Consider the following 13,020-nt stretch of genomic DNA (forward strand, 5'->3'; position numbering starts at 1 on the left):
CCCAGCGGCGGATCAGCGCAGGCTTTGAAGGGCTGCAGAGGCACGTCAGTCGGCGCATGGTCCAGGCCCGCTAGCCAGCTTGCAGACAAGTCGCCTTAGACTACCCACCCGAATTTCAGATGGCAACAGACGCGGAGCTTGGCGGGCCAATTGCTGGTGGAGGGTGGCCGGATAGGGCTGTTTTACTGCGCCGAGAAAATCACCGACTGAGTGGGAACTACAGTCTAATGCATCCGCGTTCCGTCGCCTAGGTGTTGAGGTTTTTTTCTAGAAGTGGGCCAGAAGCTGAGCCGCTGTGTGCCGACGAGCAGCCGGCGATGGAAGGACCCTGACGTGGTCTTTGGAGTTGCGCACGTTGCTGAGCCTCACTCGGCTGTTGCAGAGTTTGCAGGGCAATCGCGGTGAACGCGTGGGGTGATGTTGCTTCCATTGCCAGTTGATGGCTTGCGCGCCAATGGGAGTCGCCGAGGGCGTCGAGATTGGCGTCGTAGCGGGCGTCCATCTCGGCACACGATCCGTATTCGTGGGTAGAGTCCGGGGCACTGGTCGCGTGTGCATAACGTGCTGAAAAACGCATGGGAGGCGTTTGCGGAGCAAGCCCGGATATCGAGATAGGGGTGAATGGAGATGTCAGTGTCAGCATGCAAGAGTGGAGTCGGCATTTGATGCGACACCTGCCCAGCGCCTTCCCCTCGCTCCTTCGCTCCTTCCGTTGACAACGCGCCCTAACATGTCGCATGCGGCAGTAGCGGAACCAAACTTGGCACCATGAGGCGTTCCACCTCCAGCATAAAATGGAGATAATGGGCGTCTGTAGCAGCGCCAGCCTTGCGCCGAATGCTGTGTAACTGTGTCGCCATGCATCATGAGATTGTAGCTCTGGAGGAGCATCAGCAACCCCTCCCCATCCATGGATTCACATTCCCCGCCACCACAACCCACAACCTGACAGCGTACAAGACCACCTCGACGCGTGAAGAGCTCCACTCGCGCATCTACGATGCAACGATAATCATTACTACCACCATTAAGCTTGATGCCGAAACATTGCGCCCCAGTGTTACTCCGAACCTCCGCTATATTGCCATATCCGCGACCGGAACGGACCCTGTGGACCTGGATGCCTGCCGGGCCCGCAATATTCGAGTTACAAATTGCCCGGGGGCAAACCTCGACGCTGTTTCGGAACATGCCATAAGTCTCTACTTCGCATCTAGAAGGCGCACCGTGTTGCTCGACCGCGTTACTCGTGCGCAGCCTAGCGAATGGAAGACGGCGGGCAGCGTGAAGGATTACATGCGCCTACCGGATGGCATGCCTCCGATGACCTGCAAAGATGAGGTTATGGGCGTTATCGGCTATGGTGGGATCGGTAGGTCTTCATATCCTAATCAGGATGAGAAGTCCTGAGCTGACACGGGGTGATAGGCAAGCGAATAGCTGCGCTAGGGCAAGCATTGGGCATGCGCGTACTTATCGCGAGTCGAAAGACACCAGCGACGCCTCCCGTAGACACCGGCCTTCCAGCCCCTGACGCCTCTAACGACCGCATACCCTTTGACGATGTTCTCCGCAACTCCACCGTCCTCGTCCTAGCTCTACCGCGAACCCCCGAGACGCTCAACCTTATCTCTACACCCGAGCTCGAGAAGATGCATCCGTATACCGTCTTGATCAACGTCGCGAGAGGCGGCATAGTACACGAGGCAGCTGTAGTGCAGGCCCTGAAGCAGAGGCGCATAGCTGGCTATGCGACCGACGTATACCAGGTGGAACCACTTGGTGGGCCTGCTGATACTCCACTGCTGGAGGAAGACGTAAAGAACCTGAACATTACATTAAGTCCGCATCTGGCATGGTTTTCGACCACGTCGATCAAGAACCTTGGTGAGATATTGAAGGCGACTGTAGAGGGCATGGTCAGCGGCAAAGAGATCAATGCCATTCTGTAAACGAAACATAACGCACATGGAGGAACCCTGAACACGAGCACGAATGCCCTCGTGGGTTGCCTCCATCATCAGCATTGACGTCCAAAATCCAGTGAGACTTGTTTGCACGCACGTCTAACACTGGCCATGTCTACACCAAAGATCTTGCATTTCTACCAAAACCCTCACAGCTCAAGCATGTTCCTGGGCCATACTATGTGAGCGTATAGTAGTATCAAGGCAGGTCATGCCTTGAGAAATCACAACCGGTATGTGAGCTGGTCAAGTGCAGCACGCGGTTTTCGTGCATGGTTTCTTCTCTTTTCACTTTCATCTCAAGTTCTGCCTTTTCACCGTGCGTGATTCTTTCGCATTTCGTTTGACGTGCTCCGCTCCACACACGTTCCATGGATGTCATTTCGCTACCGTTTTTCTCATACTGGGCGCCCACTCAAAGCATGCCAAAAGGTCGAAAAAGTCTCCAAAACTGGTACGAGCGTCTCCTGTCACCTCTCGTCGTGCAACAGGCGGAGTTTGTCAGGCCTTGGCACTGCAACCGTCCCCTTCGTATGAGACCCTTCGCATGAGAGCGACCTCCTGCACGCGCTCCTTTCCCTGTCCAGGCACGCGACAAGCCTGACTGATACCCCCAACTTGGTTGACTTCAGTCTATGCTAACGAAGTAGCTCTCGTAGCGCGACATGGCTTTGTCGGGCGAGCGCCCTTACGACCAGTCCTTCTCAGGTTTCTACACTAATCAAGATGATCATTGGAGCGCTCATTACCTTTTCCCTAAGCTCGGCAAGGAAGCCAGCGAAGCATTCGTCCAGTTCCTTCAAGATGGGGGCATAACAACGCCTACGCTAGACGATGACGTCGAGCAATATCTCAAGCTGCAAACGACGCTCTGGAAGAAGTTTTCTCGCGCCATAGAGCCAGGCTATCAGTCTGCGAGGCTTTTGAGCGCTACCCAGAGCTATCGCTGGAGATATGATCAGGATCTCGCTGAGCATGCTGAGCATGTCATACAGGCCCTCGAAGGTAGAGGATCTGGAACACGATATCAAACAACAACAGGCGATGTCGTCTTCATCTTCATTGAAAATTCCAAGAAACCCTGCAGCAACCCTTCCTGTCCAGATACAGAAAGAAAGGCCATTGAACAAGTTCGATCCTCCCGTGTCGTCACACTCGAGCCGCTACTTGACTGGGGAACTGTTGAGCCGGCCTCAGATGTGATCGTATCTGGCGGTAGAATCTTTTTATTTCGCCGCAACGGACCAAGGATGAAGGATCCATTGTGGACACAGGTGGTTAAGAAGCTGGTGCCTCAGCAGCTACCCACCTACTGTCTGGGCTGCATCGAAGAGCTTGTTGACAGACATGCAGAGGTGCGTCTCGTCGAACATCCTACATGTGTATGTTACGACTGATATCCCAGCACCATGACAACTTTGTCGCATGAACATGGGAACATGAATGGAAACATCTACTGACTTTGTCTGCAAGGGGTTTACCGGTCAACCTCAAGGAGCTAGGCACTCCCATTCCCCGATCCGGCCTATTCGGCGTCCTACATCGAAAGAATATCTGTACGATCTGAGAGAGGATGGCGACTTGGAGGACGATTGGAACGTTGAAGGGCTGGCCTGTCCAACCACTGGCTCGCTATATCTGGATGGCGTCACAGGCGAAACTCCACATACAGAGCCGGTTGACTACACATCCTACCATAGTCTTGGGATCTTCCCTACGATAAAGGATCGCGGGGCCAAATGGACGAGTGCGTACAACGTCCTCTTCGTTGGGGACACAAGGAACGTTGGCGAACCAGTTTCTCCACAGTGTTCTCCACGCTCTTTCACAACCCCGCCGGATTCAATTAGTCTCAATCGTGTCTATACTCCACTCTCATCCTTGAGCTTCCCTTACAACTCACCACCGCCGACTCCTGATAATCCAAAGACGCGCATCTACATCCACCGAGATCCGGAGTCTGTACAACACGAAGAATACGAAAAGCTCGGCAGCAAGACACTGCTACCAGCCAGTACCCCGGACTTTGGCAGTGGTAGTCGCAGGTTCGGTCGTGATATCGACACTAACGCTGTCCGCGGCTTCTTCACCAATCACCGCACAAGGCGAGAGAACATGGCCAGAGCGAAGGGCACCGATATTCGCAACTTCTTCATAGTGATAAATCCTCAGGGTCCCTCGACACCTAAACGCGCGGTCAAGACCAGACACGTCAATGACAACGAGACGGACTTGAGCGATATACCATCCGACATATTCGAACAGGAATATGACCCAGATGGACCAGGCGGCGAGTATACACCCGTGAAGAACAAAGGCAAAACAGCGCAGAACAAGAAAACGCCAAGTCCTTCGTCAAAGCCCGCAGGCAAGAAACACTCACCAAATGCGCCCATGTACCGCAAACGCGATCCGGCCACCGATAACACCGCCCCATTTGGCGTCACCAAAGAAGCTTTCGAAGTCCACCTCCAGCATCTCCCCTCTAAAACCGACCCAATCTGCTCCTGTCGCAAACCCGCCCGTACCAATGACGTCCAAATCACGCAATGCATGAACAAGGACTGCAAAGTGTGCTGGTACCACAAGGACTGCCTCGATAGAATTGGCAAGTTGAAGGCTAGGCACGGAACGTACTTCTGCGAGCAATGCCAGAACGAGAAGTACTATGCAGATCTATCTCAGGCCAACGGATGGAGTACGAGGAAGTTAGTGCAGAATGAGATTGGGATGCCGTTTACGGGACAAGAGGTGGCTGGGACGTTTGGAAATACTGGCGACTTTCAGGCTACTGCGAATCCTTATGGTCTTGCGACCACAGGCTCCATGAGCGCGCTCTCTGCTATGGCGGAACCTTTCGTACCAAACAGTGCAGCAGCGTTGGGTCGTCTTGCTGTGGGCTGTCAGCCTTCTCTTTGTCTAGCGACTTCTCGCCCGTACTTTGTCAACAAGGCTTATACCCAGGGACAGGAGAATGCGCGCATTGCGGACGAGGACTATGAGCATGCGCAGAGGTATGGCTTCTACCCTGAGCGGTGGGATGAGGAGGGTGATGACGGTGAAGATGAGGACGAAAGTGTCGGCAACGACGAAAATGAAGACGAGGATATGAATTAGGCATCATATGAGAGCCTCCTGGGGATGGTTGGATACACAGATCACATCTACGATACGATACGGATGGCTGCTTCCGAGTTGTACCTGATACTTGAATTTCAAGCCGAAGATCTGCATCCGGATGTACTTTATCAGTAGAAACTATGATAAAAACCTTTAGTGCGATCTTCTGCATGATGCTATCTCATACATCGTGAGATGTTGAAAGTGAAATGCGTCCGGACGAAATGCGGGGGAGCTGCGAATGGCGTCATGCATGCCACGCGACGATGACGCGACACCAATCGGCCGTACCCGCTTTAGCTGCAAGGCGCGGAAGTGCGGAATGCGATGTTTCCGATGATTGATGCAAATAATGGAAACGTGCCCGCTGTCTTCAAAAAAGCAATCTGATCGCTCCCAGTTTATTGTGCTGACAACGCCCAAAGTCGCGTACCCTACTCAGATATCATGACCAACTCACAAAAACGTATCGGCCTCATTGGCTTGTCCGCTAAAGGGTAGGTACATTCGCATAAGTCCCGTGAGCATGAGCATCGTCAATTGACACAAGACCAGATCTTGGGCATCGCGCTCCCATCTTCCCTACCTCCAACGCACTCCGCACTATACGATCACCGCTCTCCAAAACAGCTCACTCGCTTCAGCGCAAGCATCCGCCAAACAGTACTCTCTGGACTCTGCATCCACCCACGATTCTCCCAGCTCGGTCGCCCAAGATCCCAACGTAGACATCATTGCTGTCAGCGTGAATGTACCCGAGCACTATGCTCTCATCCGTCCGGCTCTCGAAGCAGGGAAGGATGTTTTCTGTGAATGGCCTCTAGCCCGCAATGCGGAGGAAGCAGAGGAATTGACAGCTTTGGCCAAAGAGAAGGGCATAAGGACTATGGTGGGCTTGCAAGCACGCCAGAACCCATCGATCTTGAAAGCGAAAGAGATTGTTGAGTCGGGGAAGCTGGGAAAGATTTTGGGGACGACAATGTTCGGTCATGTAAGTTTTCTAGTCTATCGTTCCGAAACTGAAGAGAAACCACGTGATGTTTGGGGTATGAAAGTCCGTTAACGCAGAAACCAATAGGGCATGATATTTGGCGGCATAACTATGCCCTCGTACTCGTACATGCATCCCATTGAAAACGGCGCGAACCTTCTCACTATCCCCTTCGGCCACGCCGTAGACGCTCTCTGCTACGTCTTCTCGAGCGAACTACAATCTATCTCCGCTGTGCTGTCAAACAGATACCCAGAGCTCCAGCTCGTAGACGAGAACTACCAACCCCTCGGAGAAACGAAGACCAAAACCTCTCACGACTTCGTCTCCATAACCGCAGAGCTCATCAACGGCGGAGGTAACGTTGATGTGACATATGCGCCAGGTTTATCACGTAGCGGACGAGACTTCTACTGGGAGATCATCGGATCCGAGGGTACGCTTGTACTTGAAGGACCGAAAATGGGTGGACATGTGCAGATGTTCCAGCCTACCATCAAGATCGCGCTGGGCCAAGAGGAGTTGAAGGAAGTTGAAGTAGAGAAGGCTGAGGACTTTTCGTTCAATGTGGGTAGGGCTTGGGATGCATGGGCTGGAGAGGGCAAGGGCAGTGTTACGACTTGGGAGGATGCTGTTGTTAGACATAAGATGATTGAGGCGATCTATCGGAGTGCCGAGAAGGGGACGAGGGAGGACTATGTGTAAGCGGCCAGACAAGAGACACATTGATAGGCATGTGGAAGAGAAGACCGGAATAAGAAGTTGATAAAGTCGGGATGAACAGATGGAGTTTAGCGTGGAAATCTTCGGCTACACCCCGGCTCAACGCCTTCGTCGCATCTTCTCCATCATCGCCATCTCACCATCACCAATTCCTTCGCACCCATGGGAAGAGCCTCTATTGCCATGTACCACAATCCCCATCCCCAGGAATGCTCGATCTTAGATCCCCAGGCCCACCATGCCAGAGCGAAGGCCCGCCAAGCCAGCGCTTGCCTCGCTTCCACTTTTTGTTACGTTATAGTTAACAAGGCCGCACGAGCGATCCGCTGAACTTAGTCAACCATGTTATGAACCGTGATGTCAGCGAAAGTCAGGTTTTGCTTGCGTGCTTGCAGCTCCATGGTGACCGCCGAGCAAGATGGGGCGAGCTTGTTGTTGGTCTCCATGCTCCACTCAACAACCAAGCTCCCACGACTTCGATTTCTTGGGCTTGGTGCTTGTTGAAGCTTCTATTTCGAGAGAGGTTTTGTGATCATACTAACATTGAACCCTGGGGCCATCGTTAAAGGAAAGTGAGATATTTTTACGGCAAGAGGCGCGTGCCGCCGCGGACAGCTGCATCTTCCCGTCTGGTTACATGAGTCGTACTCGAGCTACAAGAAGACTTCACCTGTGATTAGGCTGGGAAGGGTGTGAAGGTGTGTGTAAGCATTGGGTGACTGTTGCTTAGTCGCATCCTCGCCTCCAACAACCCGACTTATAAGCCAGACCAGGCAACGCTAGGTCCGTCTTAGCCTTGGCCTCTGCTCCATCATGGCTTCTCCAACACCGACTTCGACGTCTACGACAAGTCTGAGCTCGCAGACGACAGAGGAAAAGCGAGAACATGGATCAAATCAAGATGTATCAGGAGCATCTACACCACCGCCCACCTCAAAGTCCGATCCTACATTCGTTACCTGGACTTCAGTAACGGACCCTTCCAACCCCTTCAACTTCTCTCCGTCGAAGAAATGGCGGACCACCCTCCTGGCCTGTACCATGACATTCGTCGTACAGGTCTCAGGAACAATGCTCACATCCGCCGCCGAGCAAATCAACACCAGCTTCAACATTAGCGATGAAGCATTTCCGCACTCATACTGGCCGGTGTTGAGTTGGAACCTAGGAGGCGCCGCAGCACCACTACTAGGACTGCCCCTAATGGAGAACTTTGGGGTGCGGTGGAGTTATATGGCCATCTACGCGGTATTGATCATCTTCATCATCCCGCAAGCGTTGGCCAAGAACTTTGCGACGTTGGTTGTGACGAGGATCATTACGGGATCGTGCTCGGGTGTCCTTGCGAACATCACGTCCGGGATCGTAAGCGACATCTGGAGGGATGGGAGAGCCAAGAGTTTCGGGACATCGCTTTACATATTTGCACTGCTTGCGGGTCTTAATATGGGGCCTGTGTTTGGAAGCTTGGTTGTACATTATACGACTTGGCGATGGTAAGTCATGCTTTGTTCGTTGTTTGGGATGCTGGCTAACCTGGACGCAGGATTTTCTTGAGTCAGATCATCTTCTACAGCGCTCTTATACCGGTGCTATTCTTCCTCCTGCCTGAGGTGCGACCCGATGTCATTCTCACTCAACGCGCACGTCGCATTCGCGCAACGACCGGTAAAGGGGCGTATGCCCAGGCCGAGAAGGAGCACACGAGTTTTGGCGAGATTCTCAAAGAGACGCTCGTCCGACCGACGCGTATGCTGTGCACTGAGGGTGTAGTTCTTTCCTTTGGACTGTGGAGCGCTTTTTGCATCGGCACGGCGTTCATGTTTACGCAATCCATCGTACAAGTCTTCTCAGAGTTGTACGGTTGGTCGTTCTTCGGCACGGGCCTCGTGCAATGCGCTGTCGTAATCGGGGAGCTGATTGGCCTCATCGCATCCCTCGTTCAAGACCGCATCTACTTCGCATCTGCGAAACGCAATATCGAAACTCCAGGGAAGCCGATCCCGGAAGCGCGACTCTATCTCAGTATCCCAGCTTCGTTCATCGGTCTGAGTGGTGGGCTGTTCTATTTCGCATGGACATCCTACTCTTCCATACCGTGGATTGTACCAAGTATATCGCTCGCTTTTGTTGGCTTTGGTATGTTTTGCAGTACAGCGGGAGTAACGACGTATGTTGTTGATGCGTACGCAAAGTATGCCGCCAGTGCTATTGCAGGCATTGCATTCCTTGAGAACTTTATGGCGGCTTTCTTGCCGCTCGCGACACAGAGTATGTATCGTACGCTGGGCTTTAATTGGGCGAGTAGCTTGTTGGGCTTCATCGCGTTGGCGCTGAGTTTCATTCCGTTGATCTTGTCGAAGTTTGGAAAGAGCATACGTGGAAAGAGTCCGTTTATGAGTGAAGCGAGGTACGAAGACTGAGTATGCCCAGACTCTTCATAGAATTGAAATGTAAAGACAAGGAAATTGAATTCCTATTTGTATAAGATGTATGAGTAAAAGTCCATTATAGCTTAAGCTATGAGATGTCCTAGTATAATGTGAAGCAGGTACCCACATTCGGCGCACAATCGACATACCAGAACGGCCAGATGCTACCCTTTTCACTTCATCGCTGGAGCCAGCGCAATCGCAGAGAACCTCAGGTCGCCGCCTTTCTCAGACTCGATCCTCATTAAACGACCAATACCTTTCTCCAACGCAGCCGGGCTAAGAACATCCTCGTCCTCCTTTAACACACCCCGATCGAGCGGACCCATACGACCGCCTTCGAGTTCCCACAGGTGTCCGTCTTTCGCCTTGACAAAAGCCACAAAATGCTGACCGGTATGCGCCTCCTGTATCTCTGCGGGTGGGGCTGAATCTCCCAGTTTCACAGCGTCTGCGTGAGCCTTCTCGAACGCATCTGAGTCTTCGAGCACTTTCGCGCGCTCCCAGATGGGCTTTGGTAGCGCATCTTCGCGGATCTTGGCTAGTGTTGAAGATGGCTCAATATGCTGTGCAGCGTCGCTGTTGAGCAGACAGTGCACTAAGCCTATGCTACCGCAAGCGTTTCCTATGGTCTGCTTGAACCATATGACGGGTTCTGCGTCGCCTTTACCCTCGTACTCGGCTTTGTCTTTGTCTTCTGTTGTTCGAGCCTCATCCCAGGTAGGTGTCAGAGGTATGATGACGAGTAATGCCACCACTGGTCGAGGGATGAAGCTCAGCATGTCGGAGTCAGTGAGTGAGTAAATGTCGTAGAAAGAGAGCGCAGTCGTGTCCAGGCCGAGGTCTTGGGCCAGGTGGTTCATGACCTCTGGATTGTTCTCAAGGACGTTCCACATCTTCTTCGGCATCTTGTGTGGCGTCTCCTGCGGCATTATGAAGGTAATTGTGGTTATTCAGAGATGCTGAGGGTTGAGTTCAGCTGGCTGGTGTTTAGTAGACTCCAGGTGTGGAAAGGTTAGCCTTGATAAATATGCTGCTTCCCAGGCAGCGATCAGACGCGTAACAACGACTTTCAGTGACAGGCAGCCATGCAGGTACGCTGCAGGTAAATGGAAGGGCGTACAGGGCGAACAAAGGTGGGGAAGGATCAGGCCCGCCAAATCGGGAAAGGTCTCGCGCTAACCCTGAGGCGCGGGGCATCATTCCCCGCCACGGTACCATCTCATCAAAGTCCAGACAACGTATCATCTCACAAACTTTACGTATAAGAGCACTGCCGTGTGCATGCTTGCTGTCTACCCATAGTCGAATAATGTCTTCCCGCAGTCGTCCATTGGCGCGGACCTCCGGGCCACCTGTAAGGCATACATGTTGCCCTTGTTGCATCCGCCGGCTCTCCGCAGTAGTGAAGTCCAGCGCTTACATTTGAGCCTCTTCGTCCACCAAACTTATTTATATGGCTGATCTAGAGTCTCTCAGCGTATATCAGCTCAACTTTACCTGAAAACCAGCGAAAAAGACACTCAACTCTACCTCACCACTCCAGATCCCCACTTTCGAGCTCACCATGGACGACGAAGCCCGACAAGCAATGGCAAGCATGAAGATGCCACGCCGCCCTATAAACTTCGTTTCTGCGAAATCAGGCGAGATACTCAAACTAGGCCAGATCACATGCAGAGTCATGGAAGATGGATCACGGACAGACAACCGCATAGGCTCCGCAGAGTTCACACTGCCTCCCAACACACCTGGACCACCAGCACACTGGCATGAGATGCACGACGAGACATTTCTTGTTACAAAGGGAATGGTTCGAGTATGTCACTACCTTTCCATCTATCACATACTGCTTTACCAGATCAGGTCGCTAACCTGCGTCGCAGTTCCACGCTCCCGACGGCGCCATACAAGATGCCTATGTCGGAGACTACGTTACCGTACCCATCCGCGCACCCCACACCTTCTCGAATCCTACAAACGAAGAATCCAAGTTCTTCAACACGTATACCCCCGCGTTCTACATTGATTACTTCAAAACGCTGGCTGAGATAAGTAAGACGGATGAGAAGATGATGAAGGAGAAGAACATCGAGGTTATGGCGCGGTACGCGACACTGCCTGCGAAGGAGATGATGGAGGAGCAGAAGAAGTAAAGGCCGGTATAGACATCTGCGAATCGATACAAGGATAATGACAGGAATACAATCGTGCGCGTGCGCGTGCGATGCGCAGGAAAAAGTTACAAACAGACGCCCAAGTTATCAGTACAATGGAGAAGTCTCTGCCCAAACACCGCGAGGACCAGCCCAGCGCAACGTCTCAGATTACAGTCGTATCCTCCTCCTCATCCACTCTACAGATACTACACTCTTGATACAACTTTGCGCAAAACTCCCTCACCGTCATTTCAGGGCCCATATCCGTACCAATAAGATGATTTTTCATGCAATACCACACCCACTGCCCACCGGTCGCCTCATCTCTCTTCAAATAGTTCTCGCCCGGGCTCCACGTATCCAAACTGAATGTTATGCCAGTGAGCTGCGGCCCCCGCGGTACGGTGTCTGAGTACTCCGTGCCGAGCATCTTGAGTGATTGGGAAGCATGGTACCAGATCCAGAGCGGATTCCAGAGGGGATCACCGAGAGCTTTTGCATCGAGAGTAAAGGTCTTGACGTTGAACATGTGTTTGAGTTGCTCACGCATGCGGCGGCCGAGCGTCCAGGATGAAGATGTCATGGAGCGGGGGTCTGTGACGCCGAGCATAGAAGATGTTGTGACGAGTTTGAGAGAGCAATGTTGGACTTTGGAGAGCATGTCGGGGGAGATGTTCCATACTCGGTTGCCCTGTGTTGATGGCGCTGGGAATGCAGACGGAGCAGTGCTGGTGGCGGGCTTGTATGTCTGTGGCGTGACGCTGAAGTGGAACGTCTTGCGCTTGCAGATCATGTCCATGTATTCTGAGTACACTTGCTTGTTTGCCAGGAATATCCATTTACTCTCGTGTCGCGTACTGGGAGATGTGGACGTAGATGTCCAGCGTGCGGGTCGCATCCAGTTCAGCGTCGAGCGCTGGATCTCGCTGCGCGCTGGTGGCGGGTAAATGGGGTCGTCAAGGAAATCTTCGTACACCATATCTCTCAGCTCTTGTGGTAGATCCAGAAATCGAAACGGCTTCTTGTTCTGGTACTGCATCTTGCGATACTTTCCGAAAGCGATGAGGAACAGCAGGGGAAATAGCAATGCGAGTAGGGTTATCCAGCCCTTTAGCTCAACACCAGCGACGTTGTATTCTGCAAGCCATGGCTGCCAGCGCGACAGCTCGCTCGTTTTTATCGATGTGGACGCCATGACGATGCTCAATGTAAAGTGTGGGGTGCCGTGTAATTGAGCGTGCCTGGCACACTAGCGGAATACGTGCAATGCGAGGAACACGATGGTGCCAGGGGCGCTGTCCAGCTTCCCACACACACACAAGGAAACGGCGCCGGACTACGGGTATCGCGCGATGCTGAAACAATAGTCCTGCTTTCGTATACGGCAATATCCAATCGTCGAAGCGTTCTGATCGGTCAGCCGACAACTCCGAAGGGTGCTGCGTTGTTCGGCCGCTCGCACAAAGGGATCGTGCGCACACACACACGCGTGATGCAAAGTCGCGCGATAAGTCGAAATGAGTGGAGGGGTGCAGGTGCAAACAAGGGAGGTTGTGGAGGAATGCGCGAGGGGGAGATTCGCAGCTGAGTAAGATAATCAATACTGATGCCTTGCGAATACGACTGAT

The 13,020-nt window shown here is 52.7% G+C and overlaps 7 protein-coding genes across 7 annotated transcripts; 5 read left to right on the forward strand and 2 right to left on the reverse strand.

The window, feature by feature from the left end:
• The first annotated feature begins 684 nt into the window (after positions 1 to 684).
• Positions 685 to 2,224, forward strand: BKA58DRAFT_358270 (D-isomer specific 2-hydroxyacid dehydrogenase). Its single transcript, XM_046168706.1, has 2 exons — positions 685 to 1,372; positions 1,429 to 2,224. The coding sequence occupies exons 1-2, from the start codon at positions 838 to 840 to the stop codon at positions 1,950 to 1,952; spliced, it is 1,059 nt and encodes a 352-aa protein (XP_046025825.1). The 5' UTR covers positions 685 to 837; the 3' UTR covers positions 1,953 to 2,224.
• Positions 2,225 to 2,632: 408 nt separating this feature from the next.
• Positions 2,633 to 5,084, forward strand: BKA58DRAFT_468057 (uncharacterized protein; the record flags this gene model as incomplete). The annotated part of the gene is made up of 2 exons (XM_046175089.1): positions 2,633 to 3,349; positions 3,441 to 5,084. The coding sequence occupies 2 exons, from the start codon at positions 2,633 to 2,635 to the stop codon at positions 5,082 to 5,084; spliced, it is 2,361 nt and encodes a 786-aa protein (XP_046025826.1).
• A 293-nt stretch (positions 5,085 to 5,377) lies between these two features.
• BKA58DRAFT_141492 (NAD-binding Rossmann fold oxidoreductase family protein) lies at positions 5,378 to 6,966 on the forward strand. The gene is made up of 3 exons (XM_046164602.1): positions 5,378 to 5,584; positions 5,643 to 6,078; positions 6,166 to 6,966. The coding sequence occupies exons 1-3, from the start codon at positions 5,535 to 5,537 to the stop codon at positions 6,781 to 6,783; spliced, it is 1,104 nt and encodes a 367-aa protein (XP_046025827.1). The 5' UTR covers positions 5,378 to 5,534; the 3' UTR covers positions 6,784 to 6,966.
• Positions 6,967 to 7,491: 525 nt separating this feature from the next.
• On the forward strand, positions 7,492 to 9,275 carry BKA58DRAFT_141494 (major facilitator superfamily domain-containing protein). Its single transcript, XM_046164603.1, has 2 exons — positions 7,492 to 8,297; positions 8,348 to 9,275. Exons 1-2 carry the CDS (start codon positions 7,615 to 7,617, stop codon positions 9,222 to 9,224), a joined length of 1,560 nt encoding a protein of 519 aa, XP_046025828.1. The 5' UTR covers positions 7,492 to 7,614; the 3' UTR covers positions 9,225 to 9,275.
• Positions 9,276 to 9,406: 131 nt separating this feature from the next.
• Positions 9,407 to 10,141, reverse strand: BKA58DRAFT_314277 (uncharacterized protein; the record flags this gene model as incomplete). The annotated part of the gene is made up of 1 exon (XM_046167470.1): positions 9,407 to 10,141. The coding sequence occupies one exon, from the start codon at positions 10,139 to 10,141 to the stop codon at positions 9,407 to 9,409; it is 735 nt and encodes a 244-aa protein (XP_046025829.1).
• Positions 10,142 to 10,468: 327 nt separating this feature from the next.
• On the forward strand, positions 10,469 to 11,472 carry BKA58DRAFT_141505 (RmlC-like cupin domain-containing protein). The gene is made up of 3 exons (XM_046164604.1): positions 10,469 to 10,590; positions 10,713 to 11,052; positions 11,120 to 11,472. The coding sequence occupies exons 2-3, from the start codon at positions 10,801 to 10,803 to the stop codon at positions 11,387 to 11,389; spliced, it is 522 nt and encodes a 173-aa protein (XP_046025830.1). The 5' UTR covers positions 10,469 to 10,590; positions 10,713 to 10,800; the 3' UTR covers positions 11,390 to 11,472.
• Positions 11,409 to 12,955, reverse strand: BKA58DRAFT_141519 (uncharacterized protein). Its single transcript, XM_046164605.1, has one exon. It carries the CDS (start codon positions 12,585 to 12,587, stop codon positions 11,556 to 11,558), a length of 1,032 nt encoding a protein of 343 aa, XP_046025831.1. The 5' UTR covers positions 12,588 to 12,955; the 3' UTR covers positions 11,409 to 11,555.
• Between the last annotated feature and the right edge of the window lie 65 nt (positions 12,956 to 13,020).

Source organism: Alternaria rosae (assembly GCF_020736505.1).
Source record: "Alternaria rosae strain MPI-PUGE-AT-0040 chromosome Unknown BKA58scaffold_4, whole genome shotgun sequence".
Lineage (NCBI taxonomy): Eukaryota > Fungi > Ascomycota > Dothideomycetes > Pleosporales > Pleosporaceae > Alternaria > Alternaria rosae.

Bases quoted from the DNA above. Each gene is read 5' to 3' on its own strand.
- BKA58DRAFT_358270 (XM_046168706.1), top strand. From the start codon at position 838: ATGCTGTGTAACTGTGTCGCCATGCATCATGAGATTGTAGCTCTGGAG. The intron at 1,373-1,428 runs GTAGGTCTTCAT...ACGGGGTGATAG, and splicing joins TATCGGCTATGGTGGGATCG to GCAAGCGAATAGCTGCGCTA.
- BKA58DRAFT_141492 (XM_046164602.1), top strand. From the start codon at position 5,535: ATGACCAACTCACAAAAACGTATCGGCCTCATTGGCTTGTCCGCTAAA. The intron at 5,585-5,642 runs GTAGGTACATTC...ACACAAGACCAG, and splicing joins ATTGGCTTGTCCGCTAAAGG to ATCTTGGGCATCGCGCTCCC. The intron at 6,079-6,165 runs GTAAGTTTTCTA...AGAAACCAATAG, and splicing joins GGACGACAATGTTCGGTCAT to GGCATGATATTTGGCGGCAT.
- BKA58DRAFT_141494 (XM_046164603.1), top strand. From the start codon at position 7,615: ATGGCTTCTCCAACACCGACTTCGACGTCTACGACAAGTCTGAGCTCG. The intron at 8,298-8,347 runs GTAAGTCATGCT...ACCTGGACGCAG, and splicing joins CATTATACGACTTGGCGATG to GATTTTCTTGAGTCAGATCA.
- BKA58DRAFT_141505 (XM_046164604.1), top strand. From the start codon at position 10,801: ATGGACGACGAAGCCCGACAAGCAATGGCAAGCATGAAGATGCCACGC. The intron at 11,053-11,119 runs GTATGTCACTAC...CCTGCGTCGCAG, and splicing joins TTACAAAGGGAATGGTTCGA to TTCCACGCTCCCGACGGCGC.
- BKA58DRAFT_141519 (XM_046164605.1), bottom strand. From the start codon at position 12,587: ATGGCGTCCACATCGATAAAAACGAGCGAGCTGTCGCGCTGGCAGCCA.